General features: G+C 46.6%; 1 protein-coding gene across 2 annotated transcripts; it reads right to left on the bottom strand.

Moving 5' to 3' along the window:
* Positions 1–69: 69 nt before the first annotated feature.
* LOC132322878 (syntaxin-4-like) lies at positions 70–20,465 on the bottom strand. 2 transcript variants are annotated; one of them, XM_059837622.1, is made up of 9 exons: positions 20,414–20,465; positions 18,167–18,266; positions 16,644–16,718; positions 15,393–15,460; positions 11,030–11,138; positions 7,699–7,775; positions 4,701–4,835; positions 1,028–1,138; positions 70–432 (listed from the first exon to the last, which is right to left on the bottom strand). In XM_059837622.1, exons 1-9 carry the CDS (start codon positions 20,441–20,443, stop codon positions 349–351), a joined length of 789 nt encoding a protein of 262 aa, XP_059693605.1. In that variant the 5' UTR covers positions 20,444–20,465; the 3' UTR covers positions 70–348. The 2 variants fall into 2 exon arrangements, 1 of the variants encoding a protein (XP_059693605.1); XR_009485187.1 differs by having other exon boundaries at positions 406–432; positions 7,699–7,812.
* Between the last annotated feature and the right edge of the window lie 141 nt (positions 20,466–20,606).

The following is a 20,606-nucleotide window of genomic DNA, read 5'->3' on the forward strand; positions in this document are numbered from 1 at the left end:
GGGGGGATTCTCGGAGGGGTTTTGGGGATTCACCGAGGATTTTTAGGCAGAATTTGGGCATTTTTGGGGTTTTTTTGGGGGGCTGAAAAGTGCTTTATTCGCCGGTGACGTCACCACCAGCCAATAGAAACCGCCGGGGGGCGGCGTTCTCCCCCGCACCACCATTACATCACCACCAACCAATCAGAACCGCGCAAACCGTGACTGACACCACCCCCGCCCAATCAGCGCCCAGCAGGGCGGGCTTTGCCTCGCAGCACGGCGATGTCACTCCCAGCCAATCAGAGGTGGCGGAGGGTGGGGTTTAGCTTGATTGGCAGCCGCCGCAGCCAATGGGAGCGCTCGTAGCTACCCGGAAGCCACTGAGGCGGCCACAATGGCGACCAGGACCAAGATGGCGACCGAGGCGCAGGCGGCGAGGGCCAGGCGCTTCTGCAGACCAGTACAAACCAGTACAAACCAGTAAGGACCAGTCCGGGGCTACATAAACCAGTATAAACCAGTATAAACCAGTATAAACCAGTATAAACCAGTCTGGGGCGGTTTGAACCGGTTTGGAGCAGGCTGGGCCTGCTCCTGGAGTTGGGGCCTAGTCCCAGTTTGGCTCCCAGTTTAAACCAGTATAAACCAGTTTATCCCAGCCCCCTCCCGGTATAAACCAGTATAAACCAGTATAAACCAGTATAAACCAGTATAAACCAGTATAAACCAGTCTGGGGCGGTTTGAACCGGTTTGGAGCAGGCTGGGCCTGCTCCTGGAGTTGGGGCCTAGTCCCAGTTTGGCTCCCAGTTTAAACCAGTATAAACCAGTTTATCCCAGCCCCCTCCCAGTATAAACCAGTATAAACCAGTATAAACCAGTATAAACCAGTATAAACCAGTTTGGGGCGGTTTGAACCGGTCTGGAGCAGGCTGGGCCTGCTCCTGGAGTTGGGGCCTAGTCCCAGTTTGGCTCCCAGTTTAAACCAGTATAAACCAGTTTATCCCAGCCCCCTCCCAGTATAAACCAGTATAAACCAGTTTTTACCTGTCTGGCCGCCTTCTGCCGAAGCCCCGCCCCCTGCAGGTGGCCCCGCCCCTTTTCCAGGTGCGTCCCCGAGTGCTGCACCTGGCGCTCGATGCGGTCGATGACGTCACCCTGCACCAGTACAGACCAGTACAGACCAGTTAAACCAGTATAAACCGGTTTTTGCCCCAAAATCCCCGTTTTTGCCCTAAAATTGACAATTTTTGACCCAAAATCGTCGTTTTTTCACCCAAAACTCCCGGATTTTTTCCTCCCAGTCCAAACCAGTCCAAACCAGTCCCATTTCCACCCCAAAATCCCCCTTTTTTACCCCAAAATCCCCGATTTTTGCCCTAAAATTCACATTTTTTGACCTAAAATCCCCCATTTTTGACCCAAAATTGCCATTTTTTTACCCAAAACCACCAAATTTTCTCCTCCCAGTCCAAACCAGTCCCTTCCCAGTACAAACCAGTATAAACCAGTCCAAACCAGACCATTTTCTACCCCAAAATCCCCATTTTTGTCCTAAAATCCCCAATTTTTGACCCAAAATTGCCATTTTTTCACCCCAAATCCCCAAATCTTCTTCTCCCAGTCCCTCCCAGTCCAAACCAGTCCAAACCAGTCCCATTTCCACCCCAAAATCCCCCTTTTTTACCCCAAAATCCCCAATTTTTCCCCTAAAATTCACATTTTTTCACCTAAAATCCCCATTTTTCGACCCAAAACCTCCATTTTTTCACCCAAAACCACCAAATTTTCTCCTCCCAGCCCCTCCCAGTCCAAACCAGTTCCATTTCCACCCCAAAATCCCTCTTTTTTACCCCAAAATCACTATTTTTGCCATAAAATTGCCATTTTTTGCCCTAAAATCCCCAATTTTTGACCCAAAATCTCCATTTTTTCACCCAAAACCCCCAAATTTTCTCCTCCCAGCCCCTCCCAGTCCAAACCAGTCCAAACCAGTACAAACCAGTCCCCAAATCCCCGATTTTTGCCCTAAAATTCACATTTTTTCACCTAAAATCCCCAATTTTTGACCCAAAATAGCCATTTTTTCACCCAAAACCACCGAATTTTCTGCTCCCAGTCCAAACCAGTCCAAACCAGTCCAAACCAGTTCCCTTCCAGTCCAAACCAGTCCCATTTCCACCCCAAAATCCCCCTTTTTTACCCCAAAATCACCATTTTTGCCATAAAATTGCCATTTTTTGACCTAAAATCCCCAATTTTTGACCCAAAACCTCCATTTCTTCACCCAAAACCACCGAATTTTCTGCTCCCAGTCCCTCCCAGTCCCTCCCAGTCCCTCCCAGTCCAAACCAGTCCCATTTCCACCCCAAAATCCCCCTTTTTTACCCCAAAATCACCATTTTTGCCATAAAATTGCCATTTTTTGCCCTAAAATCCCCAATTTTTGACCCAAAATCTCCATTTTTTCACCCAAAACCCCCTGATTTTCTCCTCCCAGTCCGTCCCAGTCCCTCCCAGTCCCTCCCAGTCCAAACCAGTCCCATTTCCACCCCAAAATCCCCAATTTTTGCCCTAAAATTCACATTTTTTCCCTAAAATCCCCAATTTTTGACCCAAAACCTCCATTTTTTCACCCAAAACCACCAAATTTTCTCCTCCCAGTCCCTCCCAGTTCCCTCCCAGTCCAAACCAGTCCCACTTCCACCCCAAAATCCCTCTTTTTTACCCCAAAATCACTATTTTTGCCCTAAAATTGCCATTTTTTGACCCAAAATTGCCATTTTTTGACCTAAAACCTCAATTTCTTCACCCAAAATTCCTGGTTTTTCCACTCCCAGTATAAACCAGTCCCTCCCAGTCCAAACCAGTTCCATTTCCACCCCAAAATCCCCCTTTTTTACCCCAAAATCCCCATTTTTGCCCTAAAATTGCCATTTTTTGACCCAAAATCCCCATTTTTTGACCCAAAATCGCCATTTTTTCACCCAAAACCCCCTGATTTTCTCCTCCCAGTCCCTCCCAGTCCCTCCCAGTCGAAACCAGTCCCATTTCCACCCCAAAATCCCCCTTTTTTACCCCAAAATCCCCGATTTTTCCCCTAAAATTCACATTTTTTCACCTAAAATCCCCAATTTTCGACCCAAAACCTCCATTTTTTCACCCAAAACCCCCTGATTTTCTCCTCCCAGTCCCTCCCAGTCCCTCCCAGTCCAAACCAGTCCCATTTCCACCCCAAAATCCCCCTTTTTTACCCCAAAATCCCCATTTTTGCCCTAAAATTGCCATTTTTTGCCCTGAAATCCCCATTTTTTGACCCAAAATTGCCATTTTTTCACCCAAAACCACCGAATTTTCTGCTCCCAGCCCCTCCCAGTCCAAACCAGTCCAAACCAGTCCCATTTCCACCCCAAAATCCCCCTTTTTTACCCCAAAATCCCCATTTTTGCCATAAAATTGCCATTTTTTGACCCAAAATCCCCATTTTTTGACCCAAAATCTCCATTTTTTCACCCAAAACCACCAAATTTTCTCCTCCCAGTCCCTCCCAGTCCAAACCAGTCCAAACCAGTCCAAACCAGTCCCAAAATCCCCGATTTTTCCCCTAAAATTCACATTTTTTCACCTAAAATCCCCATTTTTCAACCCAAAACCTCCATTTTTTCACCCAAAACCACCAAATTTTCTGCTCCCAGCCTCTCCCAGCCCCTCCCAGTCCAAACCAGTCCCACTTCCACCCCAAAATCCCCCTTTTTTACCCCAAAATCCCCATTTTTGCCCTAAAATTGCCATTTTTTGACCCAAAATTGCCATTTTTTGACCTAAAACCTCAATTTCTTCACCCAAAATTCCTGTTTTTTCCACTCCCAGTCCCTCCCAGTCCAAACCAGTCCAAACCAGTACAAACCAGTCCCAAAATCCCCGATTTTTGCCCTAAAATTCACTTTTTTTCACCTAAAATCCCCCATTTTTGACCCAAAATCGCCATTTTTTCACCCAAAACCACCGAATTTTCTCCAACCAGTCCCTCCCAGTACAAACCAGTCCAAACCAGTCCCACTTCCACCCCAAAATCCCCCTTTTTTACCCCAAAATCCCCATTTTTGCCCTAAAATTGCCATTTTTTGACATAAAATGGCCATTTTTTGACCTAAAACCTACATTTCTTCACCCAAAATTCCTGGTCTTTCCACTCCCAGTATAAACCAGTCCAAACCAGTCCAAACCAGCCCGAACCAGTCCCAAAATCCCCGATTTTTGCCCTAAAATTCACATTTTTTCCCTAAAATCCCCAATTTTTGACCCAAAACCTCCATTTTTTCACCCAAAACCACCGAATTTTCTGCTCCCAGCCCCTCCCAGTCCAAACCAGTCCCATTTCCACCCCAAAATCCCCCTTTTTTACCCCAAAATCCCCGATTTTTGCCCTAAAATTCACATTTTTTCACCTAAAATCCCCAATTTTCGACCCAAAACCTCCATTTCTTCACCCAAAACCCCCTGATTTTCTGCTCCCAGTCGCTCCCAGTACAAACCAGTCCAAACCAGTCCCATTTCCACCCCAAAATCCCCCTTTTTTACCCCAAAATCCCCAATTTTTCCCCTAAAATTCACATTTTTTCACCTAAAATCCCCATTTTTCGACCCAAAACCGCCAATTTTTCACCCAAAACCACCGAATTTTCTGCTCCCAGTTGCTCCCAGTCCAAACCAGTCCCACCTGTGCCTCCAGGGTGCTGCCCAGGAGCTGGAAGAGCTCCCCCAGCTCCCTCAGGCCGCGCTCCAGGCGCTGCAGCTCCCGGTGCCGCTGCCCGGCCTCGTCCAGGGCGGCGCGGGCCGAGCTCGGGGTTGGGACCTGAAACACCCAAAATTCCACCCAAAAATTCAGAGGGAGGGAAAAGTTGGAAAATAAAAAATACCCAAAAAAAAATCCGCCCCCAAAAAACCCAAAATTCCACCCAAAAATTCCGAGCGAGGGAAAAGTTTGAAAATAAAAAATACCCCAAAAAAATCCGTCCCAAAAAAGCCAAAAATGCCCCAAAATCCGCCCCCAAAAAACCCCAAAATCCCCCAAAATAATCCCCCAAAATAATCCCCCAAAATACCCAAAAATCCCCCCAAAATAAACACCCAAAACTCCCAAAATTCCACCCAAAATAATCCCCCAAAACACCCAAAATAATCCCCCAAAATAATCCCCCAAAACACCCAAAAATCCCCCCAGAATAATCCCCCAAAACACCCAAAATTCCACCCAAAAATTCAGAAGGAGGGAAGGGTTGGAAAATAAAAAATACCCAAAAAAATCCGCCCCAAAAAACCCAAAAATCCCCCAAAATAATCCCCCAAAACACCCAAAAATCCCCCAAAATAATCCCCCAAAATACCCAAAAATCCCCCAAAATAATCCCCCAAAATAATCCCCCAAAATACCCAAAAATCCCCCCAAAATAAACACCCAAAACTCCCAAAATTCCACCCAAAATAATCCCCCAAAATTCCACCCAAAAATTCAGAGCGAGGGAACGGTTGGAAATAAAAAATACCCAAAAAAATCCGCCCCCAAAAAACCCAAAAATCCCCCAAAATAATCCCCCAAAACACCCAAAAATCCCCCCAAAATAATCCCCCAAAATTCCACCCAAAATAATCCCCCAAAACTCCCAAAATTCCACCCAAAAATTCAGAGCGAGGGAAGGGCTGGGAAATAAAAAATACCCAAAAAAATCCGCCCCCAAAAACCCAAAAATCCCCCAAAATAATCCCCCAAAACACCCAAATTTCCACCCAAAAATTCAGAGGGAGGGAAAAGTTGGAAAATAAAAAATAACCAAAAAAAATCTGTCCCAAAAAACCCAAAAATCCCCCCAAAATAATCCCCCAAAATTCCACCCAAAATTCAGAGGGAGGGAAGGGTTGGAAAATAAAAAATAACAAAAAAATCTGCCCCCAAAAAAGCCAAAAATCCCCCAAAATAATCCCCCAAAATTCCACCCAAAATTCAGAGGGAGGGAAGGGTTGGAAAATAAAAAATACCAAAAAAATCCACCCCCAAAAAACCCAAAAATCCCCCAAAATAATTCCCCAAAACACCCAAAATTCCACCCAAAAATTCAGAGCGAGGGAAGGGTTGGAAAATAAAAAAATACCCAAAAAAATCCGCCCCCAAAAAGCCAAAAACCCCTTTGCCCCAAACCGCAGCGTTTTGCCCCAAACTTGCGTTGCCAATTCCCCAATTTCCCCCCCAATTTCCCCCCATTTCCCCCCAATTTCTCCCCAATTTTGCCCCCAAATTTTCCCCAATTTCCCTCCAATTTCCCCCCAATTTTCCCAATCTCCCCAATTTTCCCAAATTCGCCCCGTTTTGCCCCAAATTCGCGTTACCAATTCCCCAATTTCCCAATTTCTCCCCCAATTTCCCCCAATTTCCCCAATTTTCCCAATTTCCCCCCGTTTTGCCCCAAACTCGCGTTGCCAATTCCCCAATTTCTCCCCATCTTTTCCCCAATTTTTGCCCCAATTTCCCCCATTTTCCCCCCAATTCCCCAATTCCCCCATTTTCTCCCCAATTTTCCCAATTTCTCCCCGTTTTGCCCCAAACTCGCGTTGCCAATTTCCCAATTTTTTCCCCAAATTCCCCCCAATTTTCCCCGATTTTCCCCAATTTCTCCCCATTTCCCCCAATTTTCCCCCCAATTTCCCCCCAATTCCCCAATTTCCCCAATTTTCCCAAATTCGCCCCGTTTTGCCCCAAACTCGCGTTGCCAATTCCCCAATTTCCCCCCCAATTCCCCAATTTCCCCCAATTCCCCCAATTTTCCCAATTTCCCCCCGTTTTGCCCCAAACTCGCGTTGCCAATTCCCAATTTCCCCCCAATTTCCCCAATTTTCCCAAATTCTCCCCGTTTTGCCCCAAACTCGCGTTGCCAATTCCCCAATTTTCCCCAAATTCCCCAATTTTCCCAAATTCGCCCCGTTTTGCCCCAAACTCGCATTGCCAATTTCCCCAATTTCCCCCCCAATTTCCCCAATTTTCCCAATTCTCCCCGTTTTGCCCCAAACTCGCGTTACCAATTCCCCAATTTTTCCCCCAATTCCCCAATTTCCCCAATTTCCCCCCAATTTCCCCCAATTTCCCCCAATTTTCCCAAATTCGCCCCGTTTTGCCCCAAACTCGCGTTGCCAATTTCCCCAATTTCCCCCCAATTTCCCCCAATTTTCCCAATTTCCCCCCGTTTTGCCCCAAACTCGCGTTGCCAATTCCCCATTTTCCCCCCCAATTCCCCAATTTCCCCCCAATTTCCCCAATTTTCCCAATTTCCCCCCGTTTTGCCCCAAACTCACGTTGCCAACCCCCCATTTTCCCCCCATTTTTCCCCCATTTTTCCCCCAATTTTCCCAAATTCCCCCCGTTTTGCCCCAAACTCGCGTTGCCAATTCCCCAATTCCCCATTTTCCCCCCAATCTCCCCAATTTTCCCAATTTCCCCCCGTTTTGCCCCAAACTCGCGTTGCCAATTCCCCAATTTCTCCCCATCTTTCCCCCAATTTTTCCCCCAATTCCCCCATTTTCCCCCCAATTTTTCCCCCAATTTCCCAAATCCCCCCAATTTTCCCAAATTCGCCCCGTTTTGCCCCAAACTCGCGTTGCCAATTCCCCAATTCCCCAATTTCTCCCCCCAATTTTCCCAAATTCGCCCGGTTTTGCCCCAAACTCGCGTTGCAGACGAAGGCGCGGCCCTGGCCCGACTCCAGCAGCTGCTCCAGCTCCTCCTCGGCCAGCGGGGGGCGCCCGGCTGGGCAGGAACGGGGACAGAAACCACGGAAACGGGGCTTGTCACCCAAAAATGGGGAATTTTACCCCAAAATGGGGAGAAGTGACCCAAAAATGGGACTTGTCACCCAAAAAGGGGAAGAACTGACCCAAAAATGGGGAGAAGAGACCCAAAAATGGGGAGAATTGACCCAAAAATGGGGAGAAATGACCCAAAAGTGGGGAGAATTGACCCAAAAATGGGAAATTTTACCCAAAAATGGGGAGAATTGACCCAAAAATGGAGAGAAGTGACCCAAAAATTGGGTAAATCACCCCAAATCGGGGAGAATTGACCCAAAAATGGGGAGAATTGACCCAAAAATGGGGAGAATTGACCCAAAAGTGGGGAGAATTGACCCAAAAATGGGACTTGTCACCCAAAAAGGGGAATTCACCCAAAAATTGGAAGAATTGACCCAAAAACGGGGAGAATTAACCCAAAAATGGGAAATTCACCCCAAATCGGGGAGAAGTGACCCAAAAATGGGGAGAATTGACCCAAAATCGGGGAGAATTGATCCAAAAATGGGGAGAGTTGACCCAAAAATGGGGAGAATTGACCCAAAAGTGGGAAATTTTACCCAAAAATGGGAAATTTTACCCAAATCGGGGAGAAGTGACCCAAAAATTGGGAAATTTTAACCAAAAATGGGGAGAATTGACCCAAAAATGGGGAGAATTGACCGAAAAATGGGAAATTTTACCCAAAATCGGGGAGAATTGACCCAAAAATGAGAAAAACCACCAGAAAAATTGGAGAAAATTACCCCAAAAAAATTGGGGAAAATTGAGCCAAAAATGAGAAAAATTGACCCAAAAATGGAGGAAACTGACCCAAAATTGGGGAAATGCTTCCAAAAGTTGGGAAAATGACCCAAAATTGAGAAAGTTGACCCAAAAATGGAGAGAATTGAACCAAAAATGGGAAAATTCACCCGAAATTGGGTTAAAATGTCCCAAAAATGGAGGAAATCACCCCAAAAATGGAGCAAATTGACCCAAAAATGGGGAAAACCACCCCAAAAATGGGGAAATTTCACCCAAAAATGAGAAAAATTACCCCAAAAATGGAAAAAATTGAGACAAAAATGGGAAAATTGAGACAGAATTGGGTTAAAAAAGCCCAAAATCAGGAAAAATGACCCCAAAATGGGGAAATTGAGCCCAAAATGGGGGAAAAGGACCCAAAAATTGGAGAAATTCCCCCAAAATTGGGAGTGGGGAGCCCAAAATTGGGAAGATTGAGACAAAATTGGGAAAATTGAGACAAAAATGGGAAAAGGGAACCCAAAAATTGGAGAAATGACCCCAAAAATTGGGGAAAATTCAGCCAAAATTGGGGAAAATCACCCCAAAAATTGGGAAAGGGCCCCAAAAACGGGAAAATTCTCCTAAAAGTAGAAAATTTGACCCAAAAATGGGAAATATTGACCCAAAATGGAGGAAATTGACCCAAAATTGGGGAAAACCACCCCAAAATTGGGGAAATTTCACCCAAAAATGAGAAAAATTACCCCAAAATGGGAAAATTGAGACAAAAAAGGGAAAATTGAGACAGAATTGGGAAATTTGAGACAGAATTGGGTTAAAAAAGCCCAAAATCAGGAAAAATGACCCCAAAATGGGGAAATTGAGCCCAAAATGGGGGAAAGGGACCCAAAAATTGGAGAAATTCCCCCAAAATTGGAGTGGGGAGCCCAAAAATGGGAAAATTGAGACAAAATGGGAAAAAGAAACCCAAAAATTGGGAAAATGACCCCAAAAATTGGGGAAAATTCAGCCAAAATTGGGGAAAATCCCCCCAAAAATTGGGAAAGGGCCCCAAAAATGGGAAAATTCTCCGAAAAGTGGAAAAATTTGACCCAAAAATGGGAAAAATTGACCCAAAATTTGGGAAAACCCCCAAATTTTCAGGACCCTCCCCAAACCTTTTCCCCCCATTCAAACCTTTCCAAACTCCCCCAAAATTTTTTTTAGAACCCCAAATTTTTTTCAGATCTCCCCCAAAATTTTTTGGGACCTTCCCAAGGATTTCTGCGACCTCCTAAAAATTTTTGGGACCCCCCAAATTTTTTTTGGGACCCCCAAAAATTTTTTGGGACCCCCAAAATTTCCAAACCCCCCCCAAAAATTTTCCAGAATTTCCCCCAAAATATTTTAGAACGACCCCAAAATTTTTCCAAACCCGCCCAAATTTTTTTGGGACTTTCCCAAGGATCTCTGGGACCTCTTAAAAATTTTTGGGACCCCCAGAATTTTTTTTGGGACCCCCAAAAATTTTTTGGGACCCCCAAAATTTTAAAAAACCCCCCCAGAAAATTTTCCAAAATTTCCCCCAAAATATTTTAGAACGATCCCAAAATTTTTCCAAACCCGCCCAAAATTTTTTGGGACCTTCCCAAGGATCTCTGGGACCTCCTAAAAATTTTTGGGACCCCCCTAAATTTTTTTTGGGACCCCAAAAATTTTTTGGGACCCCCAAAATTTTAAAAAACCCCCCCAGAAAATTTTCCAAAATTTCCCCCAAAATATTTTAGAACGATCCCAAAATTTTTCCAAACCCGCCCAAAATTTTTTGGGACCTTCCCAAGGATCTCTGGGACCTCCTAAAAATTTTTGGGACCCCCCTAAATTTTTTTTGGGACCCCAAAAATTTTTTGGGACCCCCAAAATTTCCAAACCCCCCCAAGAAAATTTTCCAGGATTCCCCCCAAAATATTTTAGAATGACCCCAAAATTTTTCCAAACCCGTCCAAATTTTTTTGGGACCTTCCCAAGGATCTCTGGGACCTCCTAAAAATTTTTGGGACCCCCAGAAATTTTTTTTGGGACCCTAAAAATTTTTTGGGACCCCCAAAATTTTAAAAAACCCCCCAGAAAATTTTCCAAAATTCCCCCAAAATATTTTAGAATGACCCCAAAATTTTTCCAAACCCGCCCAAATTTTTTTGGGACCTTCCCAAGGATCTCTGGGACCTCCTAAAAATTTTTTAGGACCCCCCAAATTTTTTTGGGACCCCCAAAAATTTTTTGGGACCCCCAAACTTTTCAAACCCCCCCCAGAAAATTTTTCAAAATTTCCCCCAAAATATTTTAGAATGACCCCAAAATTTTTCCAAACCCGCCCAAATTTTTTTGGGACTTTCCCAAGGATCTCTGCGACCTCCTAAAAATTTTTGGAACCCCCCCAAATTTTTTTAGGACCCCCCCCAAAATTGGGGATCCCCCCCTCACCGATCTGGAGCTGCCGCTGGATGCGCTCGAGGCTGCGCTGGCGGTACCGGGCCTGGGAGGCCTGGAGGGCCCCTGTGAGCCCCAAAAACTGCTGGGCCAGCAGCCCGTGCTGCCAGGGGAACCCCAAAATCCGTCAGGGCGCCCCAAAAAACCCCAAAATCCCAAAAAACCCCAAAAAAATCCACTCAGAAATGGCCAAAATGTAACAAAAAATGAGCAAAATCCACCCAGAAATGACCCAAATCCACCCAAATCCACCCAAAATTGACCCAAATCCGCCCAAATCCACCCAAAATCCCACTCAGGGAACCCCAAAATCCGTCAGGGCGCCCCAAAAAACCCCAAAATCCCAAAAAACCCAAAAAAAATCCACCCAGAAATGGCCAAAATCCCAAAAATCACCCAGGAATGAGCAAAATCCCCCCAAGAATGACCAAAATCGGCCCAAATCCACCCAAAATCCCCCCCAGGGACCCCTGAAACCACCCAGGGAACCCCAAAATCCGTCAGGGCGCCCCAAAAAACCCCAAAATCCCAAAAAACCCCCCAAAAATCCACCCAGGAATGGCCAAAATACGCCCAAAAATCACCCAGGAATGAGCAAAATCCACCCAGGAATGACCCAAATCAGCCCAAATCCACCCAAAATCCGCCCCAGGGACCCTCAAACCACCCAGGGAACCCCAAAATCCGTCAGGGCGCCCCAAAAAACCCCAAAATCCCAAAAAACCCCCCAAAAATCCACCCAGGAATGGCCAAAATACGCCAAAAATCCCAAAAATCCCCCCAGAAATGACCCAAATCCACCCAAAATTGACCCAAATCCGCCCAAATCCACCCAAAATCCGCCCCAGGGACCCTCAAACCACCCAGGGAACCCCAAAATCCGTCAGGGCGCCCCAAAAAACCCCAAAATCCCAAAAAACCCCCAAAAATCCACCCAGAAATGGCCAAAATCCACCAAAAATCCCAAAAATCCCCCCAGAAATTTCCAGCCAGGAATGGCCAAAATTGGCCCAAACCCACCCAAAATTGACCCAAATCCACCCAAATCCACCCAAAATCCCACCCAGGGAACCCCAAAATCCGTCAGGGCGCCCCAAAAAACCCCAAAATCCCAAAAATCCCCAAAAAAATCCACCCAGAAATGGCCAAAATACGCCCAAAAATCACCCAGGAATGAGCAAAATCCACCCAGGAATGACCCAAATCGGCCCAAATCCACCCAAAATCCGCCCCAGGGACCCTCAAACCACTCAGGGAACCCCAAAATCCGTCAGGGCGCCCCAAAAAACCCCAAAATCCCAAAAAACCCCCCAAAAATCCACCCAGAAATGGCCAAAATCCCCAAAAATCCCCAAAATCCCCCCAGAAATGACCCAAATCCACCCAAATCCACCCAAAATTGACCCAGATCCGCCCAAATCCACCCAAAATCCCACCCAGGGACCCTCAAACCACTCAGGGAACCCCATTCTCCGTCAGGGTGCCCCAAAAAACCCCAAAATCCCAAAAATCCCCAAAAAAATCCACCCAGAAATGGCCAAAATCCACCCAAAAATCCCCAAAATCCCCCCAGAAATGACCCAAATCCACCCAAATCCACCCAAAATTGACCCAGATCCACCCAAATCCACCCAAAATCCCACCCAGGGAACCCCAAAATCCGTCAGGGCGCCCCAAAAAACCCCAAAATCCCAAAAAATCCCAAAAAAATCCACCCAGGAATGGCCAAAATCCACCCAAAAATCACCCAGGAATGACCAAAATCCACCCAGGAATGACCCAAATCCACCCAAATCCACCCAAAATTGACCCAGATCCGCCCAAATCCACCCAAAATCCCACTCAGGGAACCCCAAAATCCATCAGGGCGCCCCAAAAAACCCCAAAATCCCAAAAAACCCCCAAAAAATCCACCCAGAAATGGCCAAAATACGCCCAAAAATCCCAAAAATCCACCCAGAAATGACCCAAATCCACCCAAATCCACCCAAAATTGACCCAGATCCGCCCAAATCCACCCAAAATCCCACTCAGGGAACCCCAAAATCCATCAGGGCGCCCCAAAAAACCCCAAAATCCCAAAAAACCCCAAAAAAATCCACCCAGGAATGGCCAAAATACGCCCAAAAATCCCAAAAATCCACCCAGAAATGACCCAAATCCACCCAAATCCACCCAAAATTGACCCAGATCTGCCCAAATCCACCCAAAATCCCACTCAGGGAACCCCAAAATCCGTCAGGGCGCCCCAAAAAACCCCAAAATCCCAAAAAACCCCAAAAAAATCCACCCAAAAATGGCCAAAATCCCCAAAAATCCCAAAAATCACCCAAAATTTCCACCCAGGAATGGCCACAATTGGCCCAAATCCACCCAAAATTGGCCCAAATCCACTCAAAATCCCACCCAGGGACCCCCAAATCCCACCCAGGGACCCCAAAAACCCCAAAATCCCCAAAATCCCCCCAAAATTCCCTAAAAAACCCCAAATCTCCCCCAAAAACCCCAAAATTCCCCCAAATTTGCCCAAAATCCCAAAAATTCACCCCAAAATTTCTGGATTTTCCCCAAAATTCCCCGAATTTGGCCAAGAAAGCCCCGAAATTCCCCCAAAATCCCCAAAATTCTCCCCCAAAATTCCCCAAATTCGCCCCAACTTCCCCAAAATTGCCCAAATCTCCCCAAAATTCCCCCAAAATGCCCCAAATTTGACCAAAATCCCCAAAATTTCTGGATTTGCCCCAAAATGCCACCAAAATTTGCCAAAAATGCCCCAAAATTGCCCCAAATTCTGCCTCAAATTCTGAGAATTTCCCCAAAATCTCCAAAATTCTCCCCAAAATTGCCCTGAATTCCCCAAATTTGCCCAAATTCCAAAAAATTCCAGCCCAAAATCCCCAAAATTCCCCCAAAATCCCCAAAATTCCCCCAAAATTCCCCCAAATTCCCCCAAAATTCCCCAAATTCGCCCCAACTTCCCCAAAATTGCCCAAATCTCCCCAAAATTCCCCCAAAATGCCCCAAATTTACCCAAACTCCCCCAAATTGCCCCAAAATCCCAAAAAATTCACCCCAATATTTCTGGATTTGCCCCAAAATCCCCGAAATTTCCCCAAATCCCCAAAATTCCCCCGAAATTCCCCAAAACTGCCCCAAATTTGCCCCAAATTTCCCCAAATCCCCGGAATTCTCCCCAAAATTCCCCCAAATTCCCCCAAATTTCCCCAAATTCTCCCCAAATTTGCCCCAAATTTGCCCAAATTCCCCCGAAATTCCCCCAAAATTGCCCCAAACTGCCCAAATTGCCCAAAACCGCGGGAATTCTCCCCAAAATTCCCCAAATTGCCCAAAACCGCGGGAATTCTCCCCAAAATTCCCCAAAATTTGCCCAAATTCCAAAAAAACCCAGCCCAAATTCCCCCGAAATCCCCGGAATTCTCCCCAAAATTCCCCCAAATTTCCCCAAATTCTCCCCAAATTTGCCCCAAATTTGCCCAAATCCCCAAAATTGCCCCAAAATTGCCCCGAATTTGCCCAAATTTCCCCAAATTTCCCCAAATTTGCCCCAAATTTGCCCAAATTCCCCCAAAATTCCCCCAAAATTCCCCAAAATTCCCCAAAATTTGCCCAAATTCCCCCAAAATTCCCCAAAATTCCCCCAAATTTGCCCAAATTCCCCCAAAATTCCCCCAAAATTCCCCAAAATTCCCCCAAATCTCCCCAAAATTCCCCAAATTTGCCCCAAATTTGCCCAAATTCCCCCAAAATTCCCCCAAAATTCCCCAAAATTCCCCCAAATTCGCCCAAATTTGCCCAAATTTCCCCAAAATTCCCCCAAATTTGCCCAAATTCCCCCAAATTCCCCCAAAATTCCCCAAAATTCCCCCAAATTGCCCCAAATTTCCCCAATTTGCCCAAATTCCCTAAAAATTGCCCCAAATTTGCCCAAATTCCCCAAAATTCCCCAAAATTCCCCCAAATCTGCCCCAAAATTCCCCAAATTTGGCCAAAATCCCCCAAAATTCTCCCCAAATTGCCCCAAAATTCCCCCAAATTTGCCCAAATTCCCCCAAAATTCCCCAAAATTCCCCCAAATTTGCCCAAATTCCCCCAAAATTCCCCAAAATCCCCCAAATTTGCCCTAAATTTGCCCAAATTCCCCCAAATTTGCCCCAAAATTCCCCCAAATTTGCCCAAATTTCCCCAAATTTCCCCAAATTCTCCCCAAATTTGCCCAAATTCCCCCGAAATTCCCCCCAAATGGCCCCAAAATTCCCCAAATTGCCCAAAATGGCGGGAATTGCCCCAAAATCCCCCAAATTGCCCAAACCCGCGGGAATTGCCCCAAAATTCCCACCTGGGTGCGTCGCAGCCGCGCCCGGACGGAGCTCGGGGCCTCCTCGTCCTCCCGGGGGGGAGCCAGGGCTGGAAATGGGGCAAAAACCCCCAAAATTGGGAAAATATAACAAAAGTGGGGAAAAATGGGGATAAAATTGGGGGAAAATGGGGAAAATGGGGGAAAAAAACCCAAAATTGGGAAAATTGAACAAAAATGGGGAAAATGGGAAAATGGAATAAAAAATGGGGCAAAAACACCCAAAATTGGGAAAAATGGGACAAAAATGGGGGAAAAGGGGAATAAAAAATGGGGGAAAATGGGAAAAATGGGGGGAAATGGGGCAAAAAACCCCAAAATTGGGAAAAGGGAACAAAAGTGGGGAAAAGGGGAAAAAGGGAATAAAAAATGGGGGAAAAAAACCCAAAATTGGGAAAATGGAACAAAAATGGGGAAAAATGGGAAAAGGGGGGAAAAGTCATTAAAAAAATGGGGGGAAAATGGGGCAAAAAAACCCAAAATTGGGAAAAAGAGAATAAAAATGGGGAAAAAATGGGAAAAAGGGGGATAAAAAATGGGGGAAAAAAGCCCAAAATTGGGAAAAAGAGAATAAAAATGGGGAAAAAAGGAAAAATGTGGGAAATTAATTTAAAAAAGGGGGGGAAATGGGGCAAAAAACCCCAAAATTGGGAAAAAGAGAATAAAAATGGGGAAAAAATGGGAAAATAGGGGGAAAGTCATAAAAAAAAATGGGGGAAAAAATCCAAAATTGGGAAAAATTGAATAAAAATGGGGGAAAATGGGGAAAAGGGAATAAAAAATGGGGAAAAATGGGGGAAAAAACCCCAAAATTGGGAAAAAAGAAAATAAAAAATGGGGAAAAAATGAGAGAAATTGGGGAAATTAATGAAAAATGGGAGAAATGGAAAAAAATTGGGGAAAGGGATTAAAAATGGGGAAAAATGGAAAAAAAGGGGGAAATTTTGGGGGAATTTTGGGGAATTTTTGGGATATTTTTAGGGGCATTTTTGGGGTAATTTTGGGGTAATTTTGGAATATTTTTAGGGGTATTTTTGGGGTAATTTTGGGGTATTTTTAGAGGTATTTTTGGGGTAATTTCGGGATATTTTTGGGATATTTTTAGGGGTATTTTAGGGGTAATTTTGGGGTATTTTTTGGATATTTTTGGGGTGGTTTTTAGGGCCATTTTAGGGTAAATTTGGGGTAATTTTGGGGTGTTTTTGGGGTGTTTTTGGGGTGTTTTGGGGTTACCTCGGAGCCCCCTCTGGATCTCCCGGGTCAGGTCCTGGATCTTGTCCCGGAGCTTCTGCAGCTGCTCCTGCAGCTCTGGGGGCCCAAAATCGGGGAAATTTCACCCAAAATCCCACCTGGAATCCCTCCAAAAGTCCCCAAAAATTCCACCCCGTTTCCCCAAAATTCCAGCCAAAATTTCACCCAAAATTCCCCCAAAATTCCTTAAAAATTCCCCCAGAATTCTCCCTCAAAGGCCCTGAAATGCCTAAAAAATTCCCCAAAATTTCACCCCAAAAATCCCCAAAATTCACCCAAAATTGCCCCAAAATTCCTAAAAATTCACCCGAAATTGCCCAAAATTCCCCAAAATTTCACCCAAAAATTGCTCCAAACTCCCCCCAAATTTTTACCCCAAAATCCCCAATTTTTACCCCAAATTCCCCAAATTTTTTACCCGAAAATCCCAAATTTTTACCCCAGACTCCCCCAATTTTTACCCCAAACTCCCCCAATTTTTACCCCAAAATCCCCAAATTTTTACCCCAAATTCCACCAAATTTCCCCCAAATTTTTACCCCAAACTCCCCTAATTTTTACCCCAAAATCCCCAATGTTTTACCCCAAATCCCCAATTTTTTACCACAAATCCCCCCAATTTTTACCCCAATTTTTCCCCCAAATCCCCAAATTTTTGCCCAAACTCCCCAATTTTTACCCCAATTTTTCCCCAAACTCCCCAATTTTTACCCCAAACTCCCCAATTTTTACCCCAAACTTCCCAATTTTTACCCCAATTTTTTACCCCAAAATCCCCAAATTTTTACCCCAAACTCTCCCAATTTTTCCCTCAAATTCCCCAATTTTTACCCCAAATTTTTACCCCAAATCCCCCAATTTTTACCCCAAACTCCCCCAAATTTTGCCCCAAAATCCTCAATTTTTTACCCCAAAATTCCCAAATTTTTTCCCTAATTTTTCCCCCAATTTTTACCCCAAACTCCCCCAATTTTTACCCCAAATCCCCAATTTTTACCCCAATTTTTCCCCAAACTCCCCCAATTTTTGCCCCAAACTCCCCCAATTTTTACCCCAAATCCCCAATTTTTACCCCAAATTTTTTCCCCAAACTCCCCCAAATTTTTACCCCAAACTCCCCCAATTTTTGCCCCAAGTTCCCCCAATTTTTACCCCAAACTCCCCAATTTTTACCCCAATTTTTCCCCAAACTCCCCAAATTTTTACCCCAATTTTTACCCCAAATTCCCCAATTTTTACCCCAATTTTTCCCCAAACTCCCCCAATTTTTACCCCAAATTCCTCCAATTTTTACCCCAAAATCCCCAAATTTTTACCCCAAATCCCCCAATTTTTTACCCCAAATTCCCCAATTTTTACCCCAAAATCCCCAATTTTTACCCCAAATTTTTACCCCAAAATCCCCAATTTTTACCCCAAAATCCCCAAATTTTTGCCCAAACTCCCCAATTTTAACCCCAATTTTTGCCCAAACTCCCCAGTTTTTGCCCCCATTTCAGTCCCACCTGGAGGGGGGAGGGGCGTGCCCAGCGCTCTCTCCTGCAGCTCCTCCAGCGCCGCCGCCCGCAGCGCCAGCGCCCCCAGCGCCCCCCGGACCGCCCGCGCCTGTCGCGACAGGGAGGGCGCGTGTCACGACAGGAACGGCTCATATCGCGATATCGGCACCTCGTGTCGTGACAGGGAGGGCTCATATCGCGATATCGGCCCCTCGTGTCACGATAGGAACAGCTCAGATCGCGATATCGGCCCCTCGTGTCGCGATATCTGCACCTCGTGTCGCGATAGGAACAGCTCGTGTCGCGATATCGGCACCTCGTATCGCGATATCGGCACCTCGTGTCGCGATATCCGCCCCTCGTGTCGCGATAGGAACGGCTCATATCGCGATATCGGCCCCTCGTGTCGCGATATCGGCCCCTCGTGTCGCGATAGGAACGGCTCGTGTCGCGATAGGAACAGCTCATATCGCGATATCCGCACCTCGTGTCGCGATAGGAACGGCTCGTGTCGCGATATCGGCACCCCGTGTAACGATATCGGCCCCTCATGTCGCGATAGGAACGGCTCGTGTCACAATATCCGCCCCTCATATCGCGATATCGGCACCTCGTGTCGCGATATCGGCACCTCGTGTCGCAATATCAGCACCTCGTGTCGCAATATCAGCACCTCATCACCTCGTGTCGCGATATCGGCACCTCATCACCTCGTGTCGCGATAGGAACGGCTCATATCGCGACATGGGACATCAGAGTGTCGCGATATCGACACCTCGTGTCGCGATAGGAACAGCTCATATCGCGACATCTGCACCTCGTGTCGCGATATCAGCACCTCAGAGCGCGATATCGACCCCTCGTTTCACGATAGGAACGGCTCATATCGCGATAGGAAAAGCTTGTATCGCGATAGGAACAGCTCATATCGGGATATGGGACACCAGAGTGTGACAGCGCCCCCAGGGCCCGACACATCGCAATAGAAACGGCTCATATCGCGATAGGAACGGCTCATATCGCGATAGGAACGGCTCATATCGCGATAGGAAAAGCTTGTATCGCGATAGGAACAGCTCATATCGGGATATGGGACACCAGAGTGTGACAGCGCTCCCAGGGCCCCACATATCGCAATAGAAACGGCTCATATCGTGATATGAAAAGCTCGTGTCGCGATAGGAAGGGCTCATATCACAATATCAACACCTCATATCGCGATAGGAACGGCTCGTGTCGCGATATGGGACACTAGAGTGTGACAGCGCCCCCAGGGCCCGGCATATCGCGATAACAATGGCTCATATCGCGATAGGAAGGGCACAGATCGCAATAGGAAGGGCTCATATCTGGATAGGAACACCTCATATCACGATAGGACCGGCTTGTGTCGCGATATGGGACACCAGAGTGTGACAGCGCCCCCCAGTGCACGGTGGACGGCGCGCGCCTGTCGCGACACGGAGGGGTCATATCGCGATATCAGCACCACAGATTGCGATATGGGACACCTCGTGTCGCGATAGGAACGGCTCGTGTCGCGATATGGGACACCAGAGTGCAACAGCGCCCCCAGGGCCCGACACATCGCGATACGAACAGCTCATATCGCGATAGAAACAGCTTATATCGCGACAGGAGGGGCTCGTATCGCGACAGGAGCAGGCCGGATCGAGACAGAGCCCCGCCAGAACCCCAGAAAGAAACAGAGCTATGCAAATGACATGCAAAAGAGATGCAAAAGAAGGGGGCGGGACCCACCTGGGCCAGGACGGGGTCCTGGGGGCCGAGGAGCCGCCCCTCCCCCCCCGGCCCCTCCCCCTCCGAGTCCGAGTCCGAGCCCTGGGGGGGGAGAAATCCCAAATTTGGGGCGAAAAATCCAAATTTTGGGAAAAAATTCCCAGATTTGGGGGGGAAAATCCGAAATTTTCATCCGTTTTTTCTCTTTTCCTCCCATTTTCCACACCCCCGACCCCGATTTTGGGCTCCTTTCCCCATTTTTTGCCTCCTTTCCCCCAATTTTTTGGCTTTTTCCCCATTTTTGGCCTTTTCCCCCATTTTTCCCCTTCTCAGCCATTTTTAGGCCCTTTCCCCTTTTCTCGCCTCTTTTCCCCATTTTCCGCCTCTTTATCCCCATTTCCGGGCACTTCGCCCCCATTTCCGGGGTCCCCGATCCCGATTCCGGCCTCCTTTTCCCGTTTTTTGGCCTCTTTTTCCCGATTTTGGGCTTTTTTTCCCCATTTTTTGGCTTCTCGCCTGATGCAGTTCCCGCGTCCGGTCCCTCATGGCGGCGGCACCGGAAGTGGTCGAGCCGCACATGCGCAGAAACCGCGGGGAGGAACCATCGAGACGGCGCCGCTCTGGCCGCTGAAACCATAGAGAGGCCCTTGGAGTCCTCCAACACCACAGAGACAAACCGGAAGTCATAGGGAAAACCCGGAAATTGACC

The sequence above is a fragment of the Haemorhous mexicanus genome, unplaced genomic scaffold (genome assembly GCF_027477595.1).
Source record: "Haemorhous mexicanus isolate bHaeMex1 unplaced genomic scaffold, bHaeMex1.pri scaffold_184_ctg1, whole genome shotgun sequence".
Taxonomy (NCBI): domain Eukaryota; kingdom Metazoa; phylum Chordata; class Aves; order Passeriformes; family Fringillidae; genus Haemorhous; species Haemorhous mexicanus.

Bases quoted from the DNA above. Each gene is read 5' to 3' on its own strand.
- LOC132322878 (XM_059837622.1), bottom strand. From the start codon at position 20,443: ATGAGGGACCGGACGCGGGAACTGCATCAG. The intron at 11,139-15,392 runs GTGGGAATTTTG...TTCCCCTGGCAG, and splicing joins CGCGGCTGCGACGCACCCAG to CACGGGCTGCTGGCCCAGCA. The intron at 4,836-7,698 runs GCGAGTTTGGGG...TGGGTGTTTCAG, and splicing joins GCCGCGCCTTCGTCTGCAAC to GTCCCAACCCCGAGCTCGGC.